The sequence below is a fragment of the Dermacentor albipictus genome, chromosome 8 (assembly GCF_038994185.2).
Source record: "Dermacentor albipictus isolate Rhodes 1998 colony chromosome 8, USDA_Dalb.pri_finalv2, whole genome shotgun sequence".
Lineage (NCBI taxonomy): Eukaryota > Metazoa > Arthropoda > Arachnida > Ixodida > Ixodidae > Dermacentor > Dermacentor albipictus.
The window spans coordinates 116,930,285-116,949,177 of NC_091828.1; the positions used below are offsets into that span (position 1 = coordinate 116,930,285).

The window sequence follows — 18,893 nt, forward strand, 5'->3', positions numbered from 1 at the left end:
AATGCGTTTTGCATCAATAGGAGTGAAAGATATATGTAACTCTTCCTTCTTTTTGAATATTAGCCTTCTTCATGCTTCAATAAGTTTCCCAAATGCCACATTCACTTTTATATGCTCAATTTTATTCAATTGAGGAGCATAAAATAGTGTGCAAGGTTCTGGTTCTAAGCAATCTTTACGATATCTATACGAGAATTCTCACAGGCTCAGTGGAGTGTATTTCTTGGACATCGGTACCAGTGTGCTGGTGCTGTTGTGTTGTACTAGTGCAGTCGTGTTTACGCACGGTTTCTACATCGCAACGCTTCATACTGCGGCATCTAGTGTCGCAACATATGTTTTGATTTCTGGCTGCCAGTGACAGGAGCTTGACAAAGGCAGAGATAACTCCAGGAAACCAGACTGGGGAGATCGATGCCCATGGTTGCGGAACGTTTCAGACATCTGTTTCAGACGTTGAGAGTTTCAGATGTCTGTTGAAATTGATAGTCCAAAATAATTGAGGGGCCGTCAGATGGAATAGCACATTGTGTTATAAAGGCTATAAACAGGGATAAGGTGCCTCGGAAAGGCTGGCCTATGTTTCGATAGGTGGTCCTCGTCAAAGGCCCAGAATTCCAGTCAAATAGGGGAACAAACGACATTTACTCTTGCATAACCCATTTACCAGCTCTGACATTTCAGCGAGCGCTATGTGGTACTTTGCAGGCTGGTAAAAATAATGCATCACTATTATCCGAAGTCTCGCAAGCGCATTAGGTAGTTTTAGGTCCTCTCCCAACATTATTGCTGCCCAAACAAGTGTCGTATTTTCATTTTCAAACATTAGTACCAGCAGCCTGATTATATCATAGTAGCGACACAGTTTTGTATGGGTTAGCCAACGAAAAAAAACTGCTAATAACCAGGTAAAGAGTGCTTAATAAAGTGCACGGCTACACGACAGAATTTCCTGCATGGGTGGCTTTTATTTCCAGAGATTGAAGCACGTATTGTGGCTATACAGAGCATTTAATCCAAGTGACTTTGCTCGTCTTTCTGACATTGTGTTCGAATTCGAGAACATTAAAGAAGACGTGAGAAACGGTCCAGTAATTTTGTGATTCCTAACATAAGCCCAAAAAGCAGAAAACATCGAGGGCGTATACTATTTCTTATATTGGGAATGTTCAAGTAGCGCCTGTTAATTTAGCAACTGTATAATAGAAGAACCGCTTCTGAATTCGCACCTCATGTAACCGAATGTTTGCCGGGAAATGCTGGCCGCGAACGCTATGCATCGCGAACGCTAGGCTCTCTGGTAGAAACGCGGCCTCTTACGTGAGGCGCGATGCGGCGGAGGCGAGTGCCATCTGGAGGTATTGCATGGAACCGGGCGTGTACCGCTCCAGGGCCCCCGAGAATGCGCCGACGCGCGCAAACGGTGGATGCCGTGGCCGGTCTATGAGTGGTAGAAACGCTTGGAAAGGGGTTTTTATTTTCTCGAATAGTCAAAATTACAATCCAATGCTATCATGTCAGACGGTGAAGTAGCCAAGTCATACTTATTGAGTCTCAAACAGTCGCTTGCCACGTGTCGCATGACATCATAAAATGCTGCTATCGGTGCTCCGTTCTGTTTCCGATTTTTAGTATATAATACGTAAAATGCAAATTAGTCTTTTTTTTCAGGGAGTGCGTTCTTAAACCGTGCAGACGGCATATTTACGTGTCCACAATTTACAAACGTGAAGACTGAATGTGCCTGCGGAATCGGTGGAATGGTCATTTGCGCCATTGGTCTCCAAGTTCACCGACAGCGGTGAACACAATCCGCGAACGTCAAAAATCTCGTCTGCCGGTCAAGCGCGTCCTTTTAATGCTCCACCTCGTATTCCTCGAGGAACTACTCCGTCGCAAACTGTTCCAATTGCGACATGTGCCGTATTAAGATGAGGGTCTTAGCTGAGCCATAGATCGAATGCACATCTTGGAATCTATGGGAAGCATACCCTTCGTGGAGGGGCCGATTAATTAAATGCTACAAGTTTTCCTGTTTCATTATCAAATATCGAATAGTAAAATGCAGGTGCATATAATTTTAGTGGGAATACTGAGTGTATTCAGGCACTGCGCCTTCACAGACATGGTGCAAGAAAGGCAGCCGATTATCAAGGTTAATGCTTCAGTTCGGAAATAAATCAAACTGTCATTCACAAACCTGCAACAGTAGCCGCTCAACACCTTTGGTGCCTGCCTGCGAATCGCAGAAAAAATATATTAAAAGCGGTGGGGGAAAGCAATGTGCTGAATGACATGTACAGTCGCAGACAGAATAATATGGACCACGAGATCTCCGAAAATGTTCAATTCCCGAGCAGCCTGTAGCAGTAACCAGTAAAACTGCCCACGACAACGTTGTTAGCATATTCTAGTCAAGGTCCAAAATGCAAATACCAGATTGCGTTGTGAGGTTGCGGAGATATTCAGCTTTTTCTTAGATTTCATGGTCCGTAATATTCTGTCTGCGACTGTACGTCCTAGCGACGCGTAAAAAAGCCCGTTGCAAGGAAAACATGACGAAAAACTTTGCTGTTGCCTTATTACTGATAATTTCTGGCACATATTTTTTAGCAGATGAACAATAGTTATCATATTTAAACAATCGGTTGTTGCCAAATGCTTGGTTATTTTCGATATTCGAGACTACAGAATAGCGTGTTTTCGAATACGAATACAAATAGTTGGTGTCTGATGTGTGATTCGCCTTCGAAACTGAATAGTCGTCTAACCCGAATTTATTGAACTCTTAAGATATTTAAAGTGTCCCACCCGCTTCTTGCAATTAGGCATAGAAAAGTTAGAAAGAATGGTTAGCTTTACTGAAAAAAATTGGCTATAGGTGACATTGTTTGCAGTGATGATATTTAGGTACAATTTTTTTTTACTAATTTCATATTGAACGAGGTCAGCAGGTTGCACCTTGGTTGGTTGAGTAAGGGTAGCAAAGTGGCGGCAATGTTGTTCAATAATTGTGCCATCTATTTGGTAAGACAGCAGCGGCATCCCACCAGCAGTCTTTTCCACGTAACTTTCACTAATGGGAATATTTCTACTGAAATTTTGCAATTAGTGGAACTTCAGACAAGATTAAGGTGTCTCACGTAACAGGAATTGTGCATTATGAAGTGAGTGTTTAGTGTATAGCAGTGGCAAGAATGTCCACTTAAAGTGGAGCCTACGCTGAGGGATGTTCGTTCCGCACTAGTATAATTAGTGAGAGGAGAGTCTTTGTACGAAGCATGCGAGAAGAGAGTGACAGGGTACTGCAGAAGCAAAAATGGGCATTTGTGTGAAGATCTCATCCAATGGGCAACTTTAGGAAGATGTGCTATCCTACAGCCAGTGTACTCAAGGTAGAACCGTAGGCGCTAGTTCCAGTCCAATCTTAAAAAAAAAGAAAAACTTTGTGACAGTATGCCTCCGCTCTTTTATTAACAGGCAACCGCGGCACAGCGTCTTCGGCGAACTGTGATATTCTTCATCGTAGGTAAATCCCCCGTCGAGCTGATGATACAGGGAAGCAGTGACCCCGGTGACGCATCAGGATTGGAATCGACGCCGCTGCGCTCATCAATATTTTGCAAGCCAACCAGAAGGGGACGCCCGTAAAATCTGTAAATGAAATAAAAGTAGCGCCAAAGCCGGCGTTCGCTCTCTCTTTTCTGTCGACCTTGGCTCCGCCTACATGGTGCTGAGCTAGCGGACGCTCTCCCTCGACTCCGTAAGCTGCGAGAACATAGCGCACGAAGCTATCAGCAGTCGGCACTCTTGTCGGCATCGCAGATCGCTTTCAAGGTGCGGCGGTGCCGCCACCCGAGTAAGCTTGATCACAGTTCATAACTGGTCGACGCGGAAGAAAAAAGCGCTGAAGAGTGATAACAGCTTATAATGATCGGAACGCCATCAGCGCACCTGTTTGCCTGCGTACAGTCACCGCTTTGTAACGTATACGGCGACACTCTAAAGGTGCTGTTCGCATACGTTCAGGCCATGCACCACTGTCCTTTATATTGCTTGCAAAAAACTAGTAAAGCTTGATGTTATACGGACCGCTCCGGTACACAAGAGTTGCGAGCAACGCATTCCTTTTAGACAGCGTTGAAAAATAAATATGGGGAAGCTCCGCACTGTGGCGCGAAGACTGGGCCAATAGCGAAGCTGGTGGCCCCACCTAGGTTATTCTTGGTCGGATCATGTGCAACCCGTTGACGTTTCGCCGCCGCTTCACCGGTGCGATATTTGGGATTGGACCGAAGTCGCATCCGTTCTCGAGTGTCGGGAGTGACTCTTTTGTCGCCCCATCTCTCCCCGTCGGAGACGGCTGTTCTGTCAGCGCGGCGGTGGAGTGGAGCTGCGTTTATACCCCCGTGGTGACGTCATGGCTCGGATGCTCATCTGCGCATGCGCGGCCCCGGTACGGCGCGGTGAGGCAAGGCTACGGCGAAGCAGTGCCGGCGCGTGCGATGTCGTCGCTCGGCGTGGTTTCGCTGCGGACGTTCTCCGGCCTTAACTACCAGCTTGTGATGCACCCATGCACACATGGGGCGCTATAACGTAAAACTATTACAAAATTTTCTATTGCAATTCTGCAATCAGCCCTCCGCGATCGGTCAAAAAAAGTTTTTGGACCATCCCCACTTCACCTGCCTGTGACTCGACGTCACGAAAACCGCGATAGCTCTCAATCAGATATGGCGTGTACACACTGATTATGCATGATTTGACCGAAAAATAGATTCGCCTTTTGGCCATTGGCTCTCGGCTATTGGTCAAAAGTTTTCGGGCTGCATCCACTTCAGCTGCCTCACGCGACGTCACAAAACAGCGAAAACTCAACGCGTCAAAGTGACATGTACGCGTTAAAGATAAATTAATATTCCAGTAGAACATTTTGTTGGGCTAGTTGGTGCATATTACTGAAGTACTATAGCGCCAAACAGACGGCACAAGAGACACGGACACAAAAAGAAGACAGACGGACGAGCACACGGAAAGCGCTCGTCCGTGTCTCTTCTTCTTGTGTCGTCTGTTTGGCGCTATAGTACTTCAGTAACATACATTAATATGCCAAACAAAACTGACTTCTGAATACCCGCAGGCTGCCCCGCTCCGAAAGGAATAAAAGATTGCTGCCGCCGATCGCTCAGGCACTGGCTACTGGCACCTGCTTGAGAGCATGGGTTTATTTGCGTGTAATACAATCTTTTTGCGTGGCCATGTAACGCTTTCGAGCACTTTCGACACGTTTACAAACTCGTTCTGCCAACTCTTTTTTTTTTTTTTGCTGAAGATCCGTTTCGGCGTCATTCTTAAGCTTCCGTTACATGCCGCCGCGATTGTCGACGAGCCACCGCAAGCTAAGTAAGGGAAAGCGGACCAATCGCAGATGCCAGCACCACCCTCTTCACCCGGTTATCGATTTTCACTGCAGTGGCTCGGCCCCATGGAATGCCTCTACACTTGAGCGTGCTCCTGTCCTCTTGTGAGCCAATTAAGTGGCCCATGAACGTAGAAAGCGTTTGATTGGTCTGTTGAGACAACCCTGCGGGTGACCGCCCGATGCTTGCTTCGGCAGTTACGAAAATTTGACGTCAGGAGATTGGTACAAAAAACATATTGTAATAATTTTGCGCCTCGAGATCGAACAGAGTCGGCTCCTAGCGGCGAGGTGACGAAGCTCCGAAGTGTGGATGCCGGTGGCCCGTCGCCGCTCCAGCCGCAGTGTGCAGCGATCGTAGTTCGCGAAATCACGATGGATGTTGACGAGGACGGTTTGTTCGATGGTTAGTAACCTCTCAACCTGTTATTCTTTCATTTTTGTAACGGAAATTCGCAAAGTAAATCGCTGTACGTTTTTAGTGTACTGATGCGAAAAGCAATTGCTTAACGCGACCACACCATGTGCGGTCGTCTCCTTTCAACGTGTTGTGAGGTTAACATGCGTTCTTTTTCCGTTTTACAGCACCCTTGCCTCTAAGCACAATTCTCAACCATGTTAGGGACGGTGTCAGGTGCCTCGTCGAAGGCGACCAAGTCGTTGCGGCGGGCCACATCATTGAGTGTAGTGCCGTCGCTTCCACCTGCTGCTCTGACGGTCCTGTGCACGTTATCGCATTCGTGCTGCAGTCGTCCGCGCTCAGTAAAGACCCACACCGAGTCGACCTGAATTTGACCGACGAGACAAAAATAGCAGAATTGAACTGCACATGCCCTGCAGGGTAAAGTATTGCCTCAAGTTGTTCGGATGTAGTTGGTCTCGGCGCGTATCGCGATTTGTTTACATTACATCACACTAAGCTGACTCGCTGATTTGCGATGTGTTTACGTTATGCGATAAATTTAGAGAACTTATGTTGCTTTATCAATTTTTGTTTTTAGCCAGACCTACGTAATCGCGAGTTAGTTTCAGAGTGTTACTACCATTGTAAAATGTTTTCGAGTCGCTTTATAACCTATCATAATCATTAGATCCCTTTAATTACTTTCGCATGTAGGCACTTGAATTTGCAGTGGTGCTTGAATGCAGTGCATCGGGCTTCAATTTTTTTCGCCCCCCTATAAAAGAGAGAAAAATATATATAATTATGAGCAGTAGCAATAAATTCGCTCGCGCATGTTCGTTCATCGCTTAATGGACCATCCGCTGTTGGCTCGCGAAACGACACTGTTTAATCTGTACGAGATCACGCGTACACACTTGCCGTGTTTCGGTGCTCGTATTTACACTTCTGAACACAGAGAACAGTTCCCGTGGCTGAGGAAAGACAACGGAAAACGTGACAACTAGTCACGCTCGGTGACGGTCGTTTAAACGGACTCGCAGCTGAGCGCGAACCTTGAATTCACTGCGCAGGCGGCGCATGAAGTTTATAAAATAAATTGCATGCGTGGACACACGGTTAATTTACTTGTGGAAGTATATAAAAGCACAGGCAACTCATATATACTGGCATCCCAGGCCACGCCGACACGAACTTTCGCGGACTGCAACGATCTTCACACGCACAGCAACTACGCATGCAGCAAACATTAATGCCCAGATTGCCGATTAGGATTCCCAAACTTGATATCATATTGGACTACTCGCCATCCTTTTTCGTCAGCGAACGCTTGAACGCACCATCGTCGAAGTGCTTACTACACACCATCGCATACTTGGAAGGCTCCTTGCCGTTCCGAAGCCTGACGAGTCATTCTCAGCGACGTGCCGCGTCAACGGGATAGTAGTGAAAGCTTATCCCTGGCTCTGTGAGATATGTGCTGCATTGCGGAACCGAACAAAATCTCACGATGGTAAATTAAGCGTTTTCTGCGGGCACGGGGCACAGAATCGCGAAATGAAAACAGTAGCTCCCTACACTTCCACACACCGCACGGGCGACGCATCCACACTAACGGGGCGACGGTGCTGCCACCTATAGGTCGATCTCGCGGTGTGAATCTAACCGGTCAGTGCTGCAACCGTTGTTGTAAATATAATCTGTAAATAGTTTCTCGTCTTACTGACTCGTCTTTCGCGTTAGAATATCTACGAGGTTTTAGAGCTACTTTAATTCTACACAAGAAAATCAAGGAGATACCTATAGAGATTTTGCGTGCCATCCGTCGTACGGCATGTCTGTTCCGTATTGCCGCATGCGACGATTCGGGAGGCACGGTACGAATGAGCGAGCGGCGCCTATCTCCGCCCGCAACCGGCGCCCCTGCACGGAGGCTCGGAAAGCTGCGCAACTTATGGCGTCCGAGATTTACCCCCGCGCGCGTCGCGGTGGATCTCGGAGGCCATGTCTTGTGACACGGTCGCATGCAGCTCGTAATGAAGTCCCTATGTTGGTCTGCACAACGTACGACGACAATATAATGTTTCCGCAAGGCCGCCTCCGTAGTGTCGGTTCCGTTGGCAGCCGCCGTTGGCTAGGAGTCGGCAGGCATGGCTCGCTCTGCCGTCGAATCCCGAGACCGGTTGCGCTTGCGCATGGCCTCCGAGATTTGCCCCCGCGCCCGTCGCGGCGGATCTCGGAGGCCATGGCTTGCGACACGATCGCATGCAGCTCGTAACGAAGTTACATACCTATTCTAGTACACTGTAACGAAGTCCCTATGTTGGTCGGCACAACGTGTGCGAGGGTGAGCCACCATCGTCTGTTCACCCTCGCAAGGTAATAACAATATTTGGGGTTTTACGTGCCAAAACCACTTTCTGATTATGAGGCACGCCGTAGTGGGGGACTCCGGAAATTTTGACCACCTGGGGTTTCTTCAACGTGCACCTAAATCTAAGCACACGGGTGTTTTCGCATTTCGCCCCCATCGAAATGCGGCGGCCGTGGCCGGGATTCGATCCCGCGACCTCGTGCTCAGCAGCCCAACACCTCGCAAGGTCTCACTCGCACGTGCAGCATATGGCACGCGGCGACGATGTTATCGCCCTGGTACTTCGCACGGAACATGACGGCGACGACTGCAGAAAGGCACCTTGAGAGTCCTTAATAATTGCTACTGCAATAAAAATTCATTTAAAGCGCGATATTAAGTATGATGTCCAAGGCAGGTGCCGTTAATTGCAGAGATAAACAGCTGCTGTTTATACTTATGTACAAGAGCAAGACGCCGTCAATCGTCCTGAGTGGCTGTCGCGCAATGGCACACGCGAGTTCCCTGTTGTGACACTCGCAAGCAGCCATATATACGGTGAGAACTCATAAATTTGTTAAACTCGATGTAGCGCTTGAAGGGCGCGTTTTCCGCCTCGTCCTTGTCGAAGGCTTGACGCTGATGCCGAAGATAATGTCGAATCGTCGCTTTGCAAACCTGGACAGACATAGAAGCGACAGGGAAAACCGATTGTTGGCCTCTGTGAGCTTAGCCTACGTCACTAGACAGTGAAACTGTACAAGCTAGGGACGCGTCACCATTCGCAGTGCTTGAATTATCGCGATCAATACCACGTAATCAGATGCAACCTGGACCCACATTTGATAGATTTAATCACCGCCAGTAAACGGCAAAATTAAGTTCCTTTCTACGTGCCTCCATCGCCTTCTCTAGAGAACGTGTAGTTTGAGCTGATGGACGGCAAACTATAGGCCTGCAATGAAATCGGCACATTTGCGGGCATAGGATGTGAGCTGGCGCAAGGCGGAGGTTATGGTAAATTTTGATGAATATTGCGATAATGATGGTGGTCGTGATATCGCACGCGAGTTACTTCAGCACAATGCAACGTGCATTTAGTTGGCCGATCAAATTCGAAGCCGTCTTCTTTTTTCTTTCAAGTTCTCTCAATCCTCTTGCTCTGAATTGGCCGAAGTCGCATGTATTCCCCCCGCTTACAACGCCCTGCTGACTTGCACCAAAGAACGATGGAACGTTACTTGTTAATGTTCTCGTGGAAACATTTGCCGCTGAGTCTGTGAGTGCAGGAGCAGCCGTTGAAACCATGGTTGTTGTAGTTTCTCTTCTGGCCATGGCTACGTTCTTTTCACCTGCAATTAACATTGGTCCAAACAGCCATTGCCTCTATTTGCTTGTTGGGAGCAGCGCAGCGAAAAAAGAAAACTAAAAAATAATATGAGCAGGGCGTGGAATGAAAAGTACCGTTAATCTCGTCGAATGGAAAGCGCTGGTAAAACGCACTTCGCATCGAATAAAATTAGACGACGTCTCCTCTGGCAGGGAAGTAGATTCATATTAGGAACACGATGAACAGAAGGCTGATCAAAATGGCGTCGTCAGAAAAAGGTATACACGCTTCGACTTCGGACACTCCGACAACGCCATTTTGGACTGCGTTTAGTTAACCACGTTACAAATATGCATTTCACACCCTGTACTACACTCATAGACGCGACTTTCTCGTAACGCTTTAACCGGCCATGTCCAGTCTTCATCGCCTGCTGAACTCCTTGCATTCGTCGTAAACTTCTTTTTTTCATTATATCTTATTCTGATCTTCGCAACGTCATTGTACTTCCCACTCCTGCGACAGACAGTCGGCACTGTGCTATGCCGAAATAGCTGCACAAAACTTTTTTTTTTCCGCGGGGAGACTGGGCATGATGTGAAACCTTAGAATTCCGTGCAGGTCCCGCCCGAAAAACCGTACTCCACCGACCTTCTGCGCCTCCGCGCTTAAAAAGAAATAGTTCCCGAGAAACGCCCATGGGTACATAATGAGGTTCGACTCCTTGATCTAGTCACGGAATCGAGCAATCGTTATTGGCTGGCGCATGCACACAGATTGGGAGTTAGGCAGCGGTGTCTATTTTTCACTGTCTTCTTCGGTTTGTCACTGACTTCAGTTGTCTTCCGATTCTTCCTAGCATTGAAGCTACTTCGACAAACTGGGACGACGCCTTTGGGACATCACGCCAATGTGTATCGATAAAAAGAAGTTTCACAATATTGTCATCATATTTCAACACGTGGAGTTTACCTATGAAAAAAACACGCGGCTTGTACGCGAAGTCGTAGTAAACTGTTACTGTCTTTTCTGGTGTGCAAGCGACCACCCTGCAGGCTTTTAAGGTAGCTTGATCAGCCGTAACCTTGTTTGTGCTGCACAGTATCCGGCGGGGTACTTGTGTAGGTTACTGGATTTTTACTTGACTTCGACACTATCTTTACGAAGTTCTCTTGCCTGCCGGTTTGGTCAGAATTGGAAGCAGACTAAAGATTATCGCTGCTCACTTTGCTGTCTGTTTTCTCATCTATACGGCGAGTATTGGAACGCACCCTACGACATGGACGAAAAGAATATGGAGGACTGAAGAGGAGTGTTAGGCAGTGCCACTCGCGTCCGTGGCGTCAAATGTGGAACGCCACTAAACGCCACCTAAGCAGCAGACGGATATACATAGTATGGGCACGTACGTCATTCAACGATACTTCGCGACTTCCGGTTTATGGCAGCGCCATGTTGGGGAACCTATAGTATGGTGTTCTAGAAAGGGGCTAGTTCACTATACCTATAGGCCTATGCGTGCGCCTGTTGATAAGGTACCCCAAGATGGCGGAAGGTAGCGGAAGCAGATGACAGCAGCGGATGTGACGTCACGTGCATACTATGTATACAGTTGAAAGGGTGTATTGTGCCACGACTTATGCAAGACCACAGTATATCAAGAGGGTGTCTTTTTCTCTCGTTTACGCACCGAGAAATAACTGTTCAAATTTCTTACGTGTGCTGATTCTGGCCACGAGGAGTACTGCGCAGTACACGAGAACCGCAGCGACGGCGAGGTAGTACAGCAGACGGCGCCACTTACTTTGACTGCACAGAGTTGAGACGCGCGCTTGTGTGTTTCGAGGAGGTACGAGCTGCACTTCGTGTGAGCGGGCAGTTGTAACCCTCTAAGGACAGCTCTGACGTTATTTTCGGCATGTAATGCATAATTCATCCGAGGTTTATCTGCCCCTTCTTTCTCCGGCTACATAACCTATTATCCACAAAATTGCAAATATAAGCGTATGTGCGGGGTGCCGTTTTCTTTCTTTTGTTTTCTTCAAATCTTGCAGAATGGTTTTATTGCCTTTGGCAGATAGCGCAATTATATATAGTCCTTGAGTTGGAATAGTCGAAGCGGCGGACATTATTCTTGAGCAAGAAATCGAACTGCGAAATAAACTATAGAAAATTAGCTAAATAACTTTTGAATTAATTACTTCACAGCCGATATACTAGCGGATATACGGAGCACGAGGTCGGGTGTTCGAATCCCTGCAGCGGCGCCCCCATTCCAAGGCAGAACGCAAAAATTTAAGGGAAATTTGACTTCTGAAACTATATAGCCGCATGAGTGTCATGCCATGGGAACGGTGAAAGAAGTTACAAATAGTTTTGGAAGTATATTGCACCGAAATGTGGATGACTAAGGAAAGCGGGGTACATTTCGAGGACGTGAATAAAACGGCAAGATAATATTTACCGCATGATGAAGATTATGGTTATTATTGTTTGTTAGCATCCGTTATAATTTATTATAACGTGTTATTTAGGAGTTATTTAGGAGTTAATAAAGACAACTTCGGCGTCACGTTTCCGCCGGCATGGCCTGCGAACAGCGGCGGCCAACACTCCCGTCGCAAACCTCGCGCGTCACAGACTTCGTACGGCAGTGGGAGGCACTTATCGCAAGCGAGGATCACGGGAGCCAGTTGGCCCTCCTGGACCAAGCTCAGCGAGCCGCAAGAGCCAGTGGAGCCCTGGACTGAGGGCCCCACCCAGACCTGCCATAACTCCGATTAACTGAGCAATAAAGTTTCTTCTCTCTCTCTCTCTCTCTCTCACGCGCGCGCGCGCGCACACATACAAAGATACTCGAGGAAGTTAATTCCGGAAACTAATTGGTTAAGCGCCTCGCACACAATGCCCAAGTGGTGGGTTAGGCTTCCGCACTTGGCAAGTTGCCTTTTCGTCCCCTTTCATTTCCCGCTGCCTTATTACTTATACATTTAACTTAAGCGTAACAGTTAATTTCCTCCGTGCTTTTGCGGGCTTCCTTGTCTGTTTTCTGCACGTGGTTGCGGCAGTTGCTTCACAAAGTAAGGCAGCCGGAACGTAACAGGAGTTTATCTTCAACTGTTTGCTGTTCAACTGTTGTCTGTTGTGTCGGATGCTGTTGTATCGGTTGTCATTACTGATGTATAGTTGGATTCATTGTAAATTGTACTCCTGTGTGTACCTAAACGTCTACTCCCTGTAATGGCCTGTGTGAGGCTGACAGTATATATAAAATTAAAAATTTAAATAAACTGTCTCACTGGCCGCTGCACACTCACCGCGCAGGTCTATACGCTGAAAAAGAAAAAAAAACACAGGAAAATATTAGCTCGGCGTATGCAAAATGCAAAAAAAAAGCAAAATAGAATGGCCGTCAGCCTGCTTACGTTCGGTGCCTTCTGCGGAGGAACAAAAATTACAGGAAATGAGAGAGGCACCTGCACGCTTTTCTATGAAATGTGGTGCGTACTTCAGATAAGCCCTCACTAGATTCCGGCATCGCGAGAATCCTGCTGAGAATAAAAAAATTTAATTCTGGTATGATTTAGCGGTAAATGCGAGAAAAATGCGAGGGCATTATGTCGCGCTAGCGCAAGCTCTAGGGCCAGTTGGGGCATGATGAACTTGAAAAAGGGGGTACCATCGAAACACAAAGGTTTAAAGGTTGAAGGTCCAAAATCAAGAAAGGGGCTGATGGAATAGCACACTGTGGTATAAAGTTTGTAAACAGGGATAAGGTTGGGATAAGATGCGCCAGAAAGGCTGGCCAACGTTTCGGTTGGAGGACCTATCTTCGTCACGAAGATAGGTCCTCCTATCGAAACGTTGGCCAGCCTTTCTGAGGGACCTTATCCCAACCTTATCCCTGTTTTTACAAACTTTATACCAAAGGTTGAAGGTGTTAGACACGGTGAAGACGCATTTTACTTGTGTGCGCGTCCTTTGTGTTTCGCTGGTGCCCCCTTCTTGAAGTTCATTGTGTCCCTCCTCTTTGAGGTCCCGGATCCACGAATTAAACAGCCTTAACCATATTGCACTGCGTTGTTCAGCAGATCACTCGACATCCGTCCTGCTTCTTTTGAGGAGAGAAGTTCAATTGACGGCGGTCCGTATAGCAGCCGACCGTCAGTTCCAATATATATATATATATATATATATGTATATGCTCTTCTAAGCTCAGCAGCCCCTTCTACCTCTATCACATGACACACTTCACATGCGTACACACTTTTTTTCCCCACTTTAACACTCCTACTGCTAAGGCATTAAAAAAAAGAAAAAGAAAACATGCAATTTTTCTCGAAGGAGTCACTCAGCCCAACAGACAGACGAAGTCACAAGCGTGAAACCTTCGCGTCCCACGCGTGGCGCCCCACAGGGGGCAAGTAGCCAGCAAGAAGCGCGAAGTGACATCACAGTTTCAAAGTTCGTGTGCCGTACTAAACTTTGTAGTAATGCATTCATCCCTAGCACGAGCAAAGATTGGAACCACCTTCCCGCCACCGTTGCAGCCATCCTGTATACACCGACGCCTTCAAAACCAGCATTCATGAAACGCCACGTTGAATATGTCTTTGTATATTGTACAAATGTATTACGTTCACCCACTCCTTTCTGTAATGCCTTCGGGCCTTGAAAGTATCGTAAACAAACAAATAAATAAATAAATAAATAATCAACTCGGGGATTTTCACGAAAGGCACAGCGCTCAAGACTGAACAGCTTCTCCACGTAAGTGCGCCGCGCCGCGTGAAAGGAAGTGGAAAAGGGGGCGATAGATGGGAGTCACGGCGGCGGAGGTCTGTAACGGGTTGCCGACAGCCCCAAATCTAGCCAAACGGTCGCTACTTCTGAGCCAATATTTGGGGGCTCGACTCGACCCCGTCGGGAGCGCCAAATCTCCCGAACTTTTGTTTCAATTCAAAACCAAAACAGTGCAGCCCGGTTTACCTACTCTGAATATTCTTATCATGCAAGCGTGTCTGAACTAAAATCCCGTGCCGGTCTTGCTAATCTAGAATCGCGACGTCTTATTTCTACACTGTGTCTTTTTCACAAATTCTATCATTCACCACTCCACATTTCAGCTGTATTACCAGCTCATCGTCAGTCCAGCCGCATTAACCACAGCAAAGCCGTGTAACCTCCACCGGCGCGGACTACCTCTCATCTACGATCATTTTTTGTGAAAACCGCCAGGGACTGGAACGGTCTGACTGCCGACATCACGCACCACTCCGACACTCATCACTTCAAGGCTGCTCTCGAATCACTGTTTTGTTAAAGCCCATCCCTCATGTAATACCCCATCTCTGGGGCCTTTGAGGTATAATAAATAAATAAATGAATGAATAAATAAATAAATAAAAATAACATTTGGTAAAACCGGCTTCACTTTTTTAAATAGTGCAAAAGCGTGCAGTTTTTGCAACACATCGCACAGTTGTAGGCCTTAGAACTCCTGATGAGCACCAATTTCAATTTGATAAATCATACCCATATCTATGGCATAGCGTGCTCTCAAAGTCGGTGACTCCTGCGCGGATGAACAAGCGTGCTGTCGAGCTACGCCTCTGTAGGAACGTGGCGCGCGAGACTAGATTTAGCTCTAATGACGTCACGCATGGCGTCACAAAGACGCATTCTGCGCACGTGACACATTCGCGATCAGCCAATATGGCTTCTTTCCTCTACACAACAGCACCAAAGCAGGGTGCGCAGGTAGCATGGTTGCAAAGGTATAAGCGATAATAATATAAGAAGTTTTTGTTACGTTAGTTTCAGCAAGGAACCGCCCTTAGTCCGTTCTTTAAAGACGTTTCAAATCAAAAGTAACAAATAAAACAAATTACCTTCGGGCTGTCCTGAGCTCGGTCGCTCGCCTGCAGAATAAAATAAAAAGACGTTATCGTGAGAATAAACGCGTGCTTGCGTTTATTCATTACATTTTTCAGTCTTTGATTGGGACGAATGTTTTGTCATCCCGTCTTGTTTTGTATAGACGTGCTGGCTTTCATCGGCCAGTGTGAGTTTATCTGAAGAGTTGACTGTTGGGCTAGTTGGTCGTCCATATTTGAAGTAGTAGCTTAGCGCAAATAAAACCACGGACACAAGGAAGACAGACAAGGACAAGCGCTTGTCCTTGTCTGTCTTCCTTGTGTCCGTGGTTTTATTTGCGCTAAGCTACTACTTCGAATGTGTTTATCTGAACTTCGTGAATGTGTAACTCTTTTGTGGCAGTGAATGTGACAATAATGTCATTTCATCCCAAAGCCCACTTCACCGTGTATAATGCCAGAACGGGCGTGGGGAGTATTCGGGATAAATACACTCCATCGACTCCTCGGGCTCGGGCAGACGACGGCCGAATGAACGCTGACACGCGCTTCTTGATGCAGCGGGTGAACAAAAGGGTTAATTGGCGCGTGTTCGCTTGTGTCTGATATTACGAACTCCCGCATATCACGCCCGTAACAGTAAACCCTTTGCGATATTTTCTACGGCTCGCGAAGTTGCCTACCAGCCAGAGGAGCCTTTCCTAATCGTGAGGCCTATTAAAAAAAAAACGACGTCTGTCGTATCTTTTGGTTAACGTCACTTTCATAGTGGCAGGAATTTCTTTGGCATGCCTATTAGTCTGACGAGGAAACAAGTATTTAAGAAGAAGGGAGCATACGTCCCTAGTATTCAACCAACTCTCCAAGCAATAAACGTTACACAATGTTTTTATAGTTAAATTTAAAAAAAACATAACACATAATGATAGATGTTCGGGCCACAGCCTCGTTCTCATGGCATTCACGTCAGTTGATGCTATTACTTCTTTCATCAGCGATACGACACAGTGTGCGGCTTGTATTGCTGATGGAAGAAGGAATATTATTACCCACCGACATGCCACGAGATCAAGGCTGCGGCGTGAACATTTAATGTGTATGTGTTATCTTCATGGAGCCGACTGAAAAGCAAGTTATCTTGCCCGTACATTACATTTGCTTCATCGGTACAAACTCCGGGGCAATCCTTTCTCGAGCGCCTCTGTTAGGACAGTGTCTTGAGTTCTCAACAGTGGAGTGTTTTGCCTCTTTCTTTTTTAGTAGCTGTTACAGTGAATTTTCACTGGAAGACTTCAGTCATTACAGACAGCACCAACAAAACCAAGTCAGGTTAACGAGCGACGTCATCGATGCGACAGCAAAATTTTGTTGTGGATGACCGATTGAAATATAAAAAAAAACATTTTCTTAAGTTTCTTGCTGAGTGAGCTTCGCATGGAAGTTGTATCGAGTGTCGGTCTCTGCAGCAATATAGGTACTCAGCTGTATAGCTCCCTGCACAATCGAGATTAAAAAATTATGGGGTTTTACGTGCCAAAACCACTTTCTGATTATGAGGCACGCCGTAGTGGAGGACTCCGGAAATTTCGACCACCTGGGGTTCTTTAACGTGCACCTAAATCCAAGTACACGGGTGTTTTCGCATTTCGCCCTCATCAAAATGCGGCCGCCGTGGCCGGGATTCGATCCCGCGACCTTGTGCTCAGCAGCCCAACACCATAGCCACTGAGCAACCACGGCGGGTCACAATCGAGATGCTTGTCTTGATGTACTAAAGGGAAAAAGTGTTTGAGCTGTATTGGCATGTAAACTTTCTACAGTACCAAAGAAGCCACTCTTACTGTGAAAAAAGGCACGGTGAACGAAAAGAAAAGGACGCAAAAAAACGAGAGACAGGTGACTGCACCGCATTGAAGTTCCCGTAACCGCTGACCGTGACGTAATTAATTTCGATGGCCGCATTCTGTAATGTTAGTGACGGCTCCGGCCTAGTAAATATCTTGTCGGTACAAATGGACTACATTGCATTCTAAAAAAAATTAAAAGACTGAACGTTGCAAGTTCCGAGAACACTTACTGGTCCGCTGTGGCCCATATACGAATATATATATATATATATATATATATATATATATATATATATATATATATATATATATATATATATATATATATATATATATATGTATATATGTATATATATATATATATATATATATATATATATATATATATATATGTATATATAAAAATCGCACGGTAACCACAGAGCCAGTGTGTCAATGTGACGAACGTCATGGATTTCAAACAATATATATATATATATATATATATATATATATATATATATATATATATATATATATATTGTTTGAAATCCATATATATATATATATATATATATATATATATATATATTGTTTGAAATCCATGACGTTCGTCACATTGACACACTGGCTCTGTGGTTACCGTGCGATTTTTTTTAAAGAAGATTGTCTCCTTTGTTTTATCTTCCGGTAGACCACATATTAAGGCAAACTTATGGCAAATACTTTTTTGAAAGAGTATTTTATCACTATAAGCTGATATATTGCTACTATTTAGTGTCTTCTTAATACAGTCCACGTCAGTGTTCCCGGTCATTTATTGCAGTGCTACGCTTTATGCTAATTTAGTAAAGTTGGCACTTGTTTGGGTTTCAGTGTTGCCTTGCTCTATGCGACACTTTTTCGTAAACCTCTCTTAATAACTTGATTTGGTTAACTTGGTGCCATGAACCCGGAATGTCGACAATGGAATGAGCCTATGGTAACTACAACACTAAAAGCGCCGGCTTACCCATACTGAGACGTTACCCTGTTTTTCAGAGGCGAGCCACTAATTCTTGCCAGTGTTGGGGTGGATCCTTTTTTAATCGGTCGCAGTGTTGGAGGAGGATGACTGACTGGGATCAACACGATGTATCGTTTTGGAAGCGTTGTTGGTTGCGGCCTTGCTTGTTCTTGATGATGCTAACGTTGGTGACGGTGACGATGATTGCCTAGGAAAGTGGAACATACCCACGGTGGGGGATAGGCCTAGAATCGGGCGGTATTACGATAAGAACAAGTTAAACAAAAATAAATAACTCGTCCTCAATTGAGATGAAGGAATGCGTAATACTTAATGCGTAATGCGTAATAGTCAGTCTTGCCAAGGAAGAAGTGAAACGAAATGTTAAAGAAAAAAATTAACGGATAGGAAAGAAGTGCGGTAAAATGGACCTCAGAATTTCGCGTAAGTCTTTCACTTGTCTCTCTGCCTTTTCTGAACTAAAATTTTAAAATTTTGTAGTGAAATATTAATTTTTGTATATTTTATAATGGATAATTGTGGAGCTAAGGTAGAGGATAATTAAAGAGAAATAGAGAATCAGCGTAGCCAAGCGTTAACAAGGTAGCCGATCTCCCTCCTGGGTACGGGCCGCGATTTGAGGCAACGACCACAACAATCGCTTCTGAAAATGCGTCGTC

General features: G+C 45.8%; 2 protein-coding genes and 1 long non-coding RNA gene across 28 annotated transcripts in view; 2 read left to right on the forward strand and 1 right to left on the reverse strand.

The window, feature by feature from the left end:
• LOC135910341 (uncharacterized) overlaps window positions 1–3,712 on the forward strand; it is a 91,069-nt gene extending 87,357 nt beyond the window's left edge. For all 26 annotated transcript variants that reach the window (XR_011508095.1, XR_011508097.1, XR_011508098.1 and 23 more), the window contains one exon: window positions 3,481–3,712. The gene's annotated coding sequence lies outside the window, so the exon portion shown is untranslated. The remainder of the gene's footprint in view (window positions 1–3,480) is intronic.
• Window positions 3,713–5,137: 1,425 nt separating this feature from the next.
• LOC135910346 (uncharacterized) lies at window positions 5,138–14,829 on the forward strand. The gene is made up of 3 exons (XR_010567025.1): window positions 5,138–5,825; window positions 6,005–6,260; window positions 14,632–14,829. It is a non-coding gene; the product is annotated as an uncharacterized lncRNA (long non-coding RNA).
• Window positions 8,613–18,393, reverse strand: LOC135910344 (uncharacterized). The gene is made up of 7 exons (XM_065442392.2): window positions 18,220–18,393; window positions 15,397–15,426; window positions 12,931–12,942; window positions 12,823–12,838; window positions 11,223–11,314; window positions 9,417–9,527; window positions 8,613–8,853 (listed from the first exon to the last, which is right to left on the reverse strand). Exons 1-7 carry the CDS (start codon window positions 18,221–18,223, stop codon window positions 8,753–8,755), a joined length of 366 nt encoding a protein of 121 aa, XP_065298464.1. The 5' UTR covers window positions 18,224–18,393; the 3' UTR covers window positions 8,613–8,752.
• Between the last annotated feature and the right edge of the window lie 500 nt (window positions 18,394–18,893).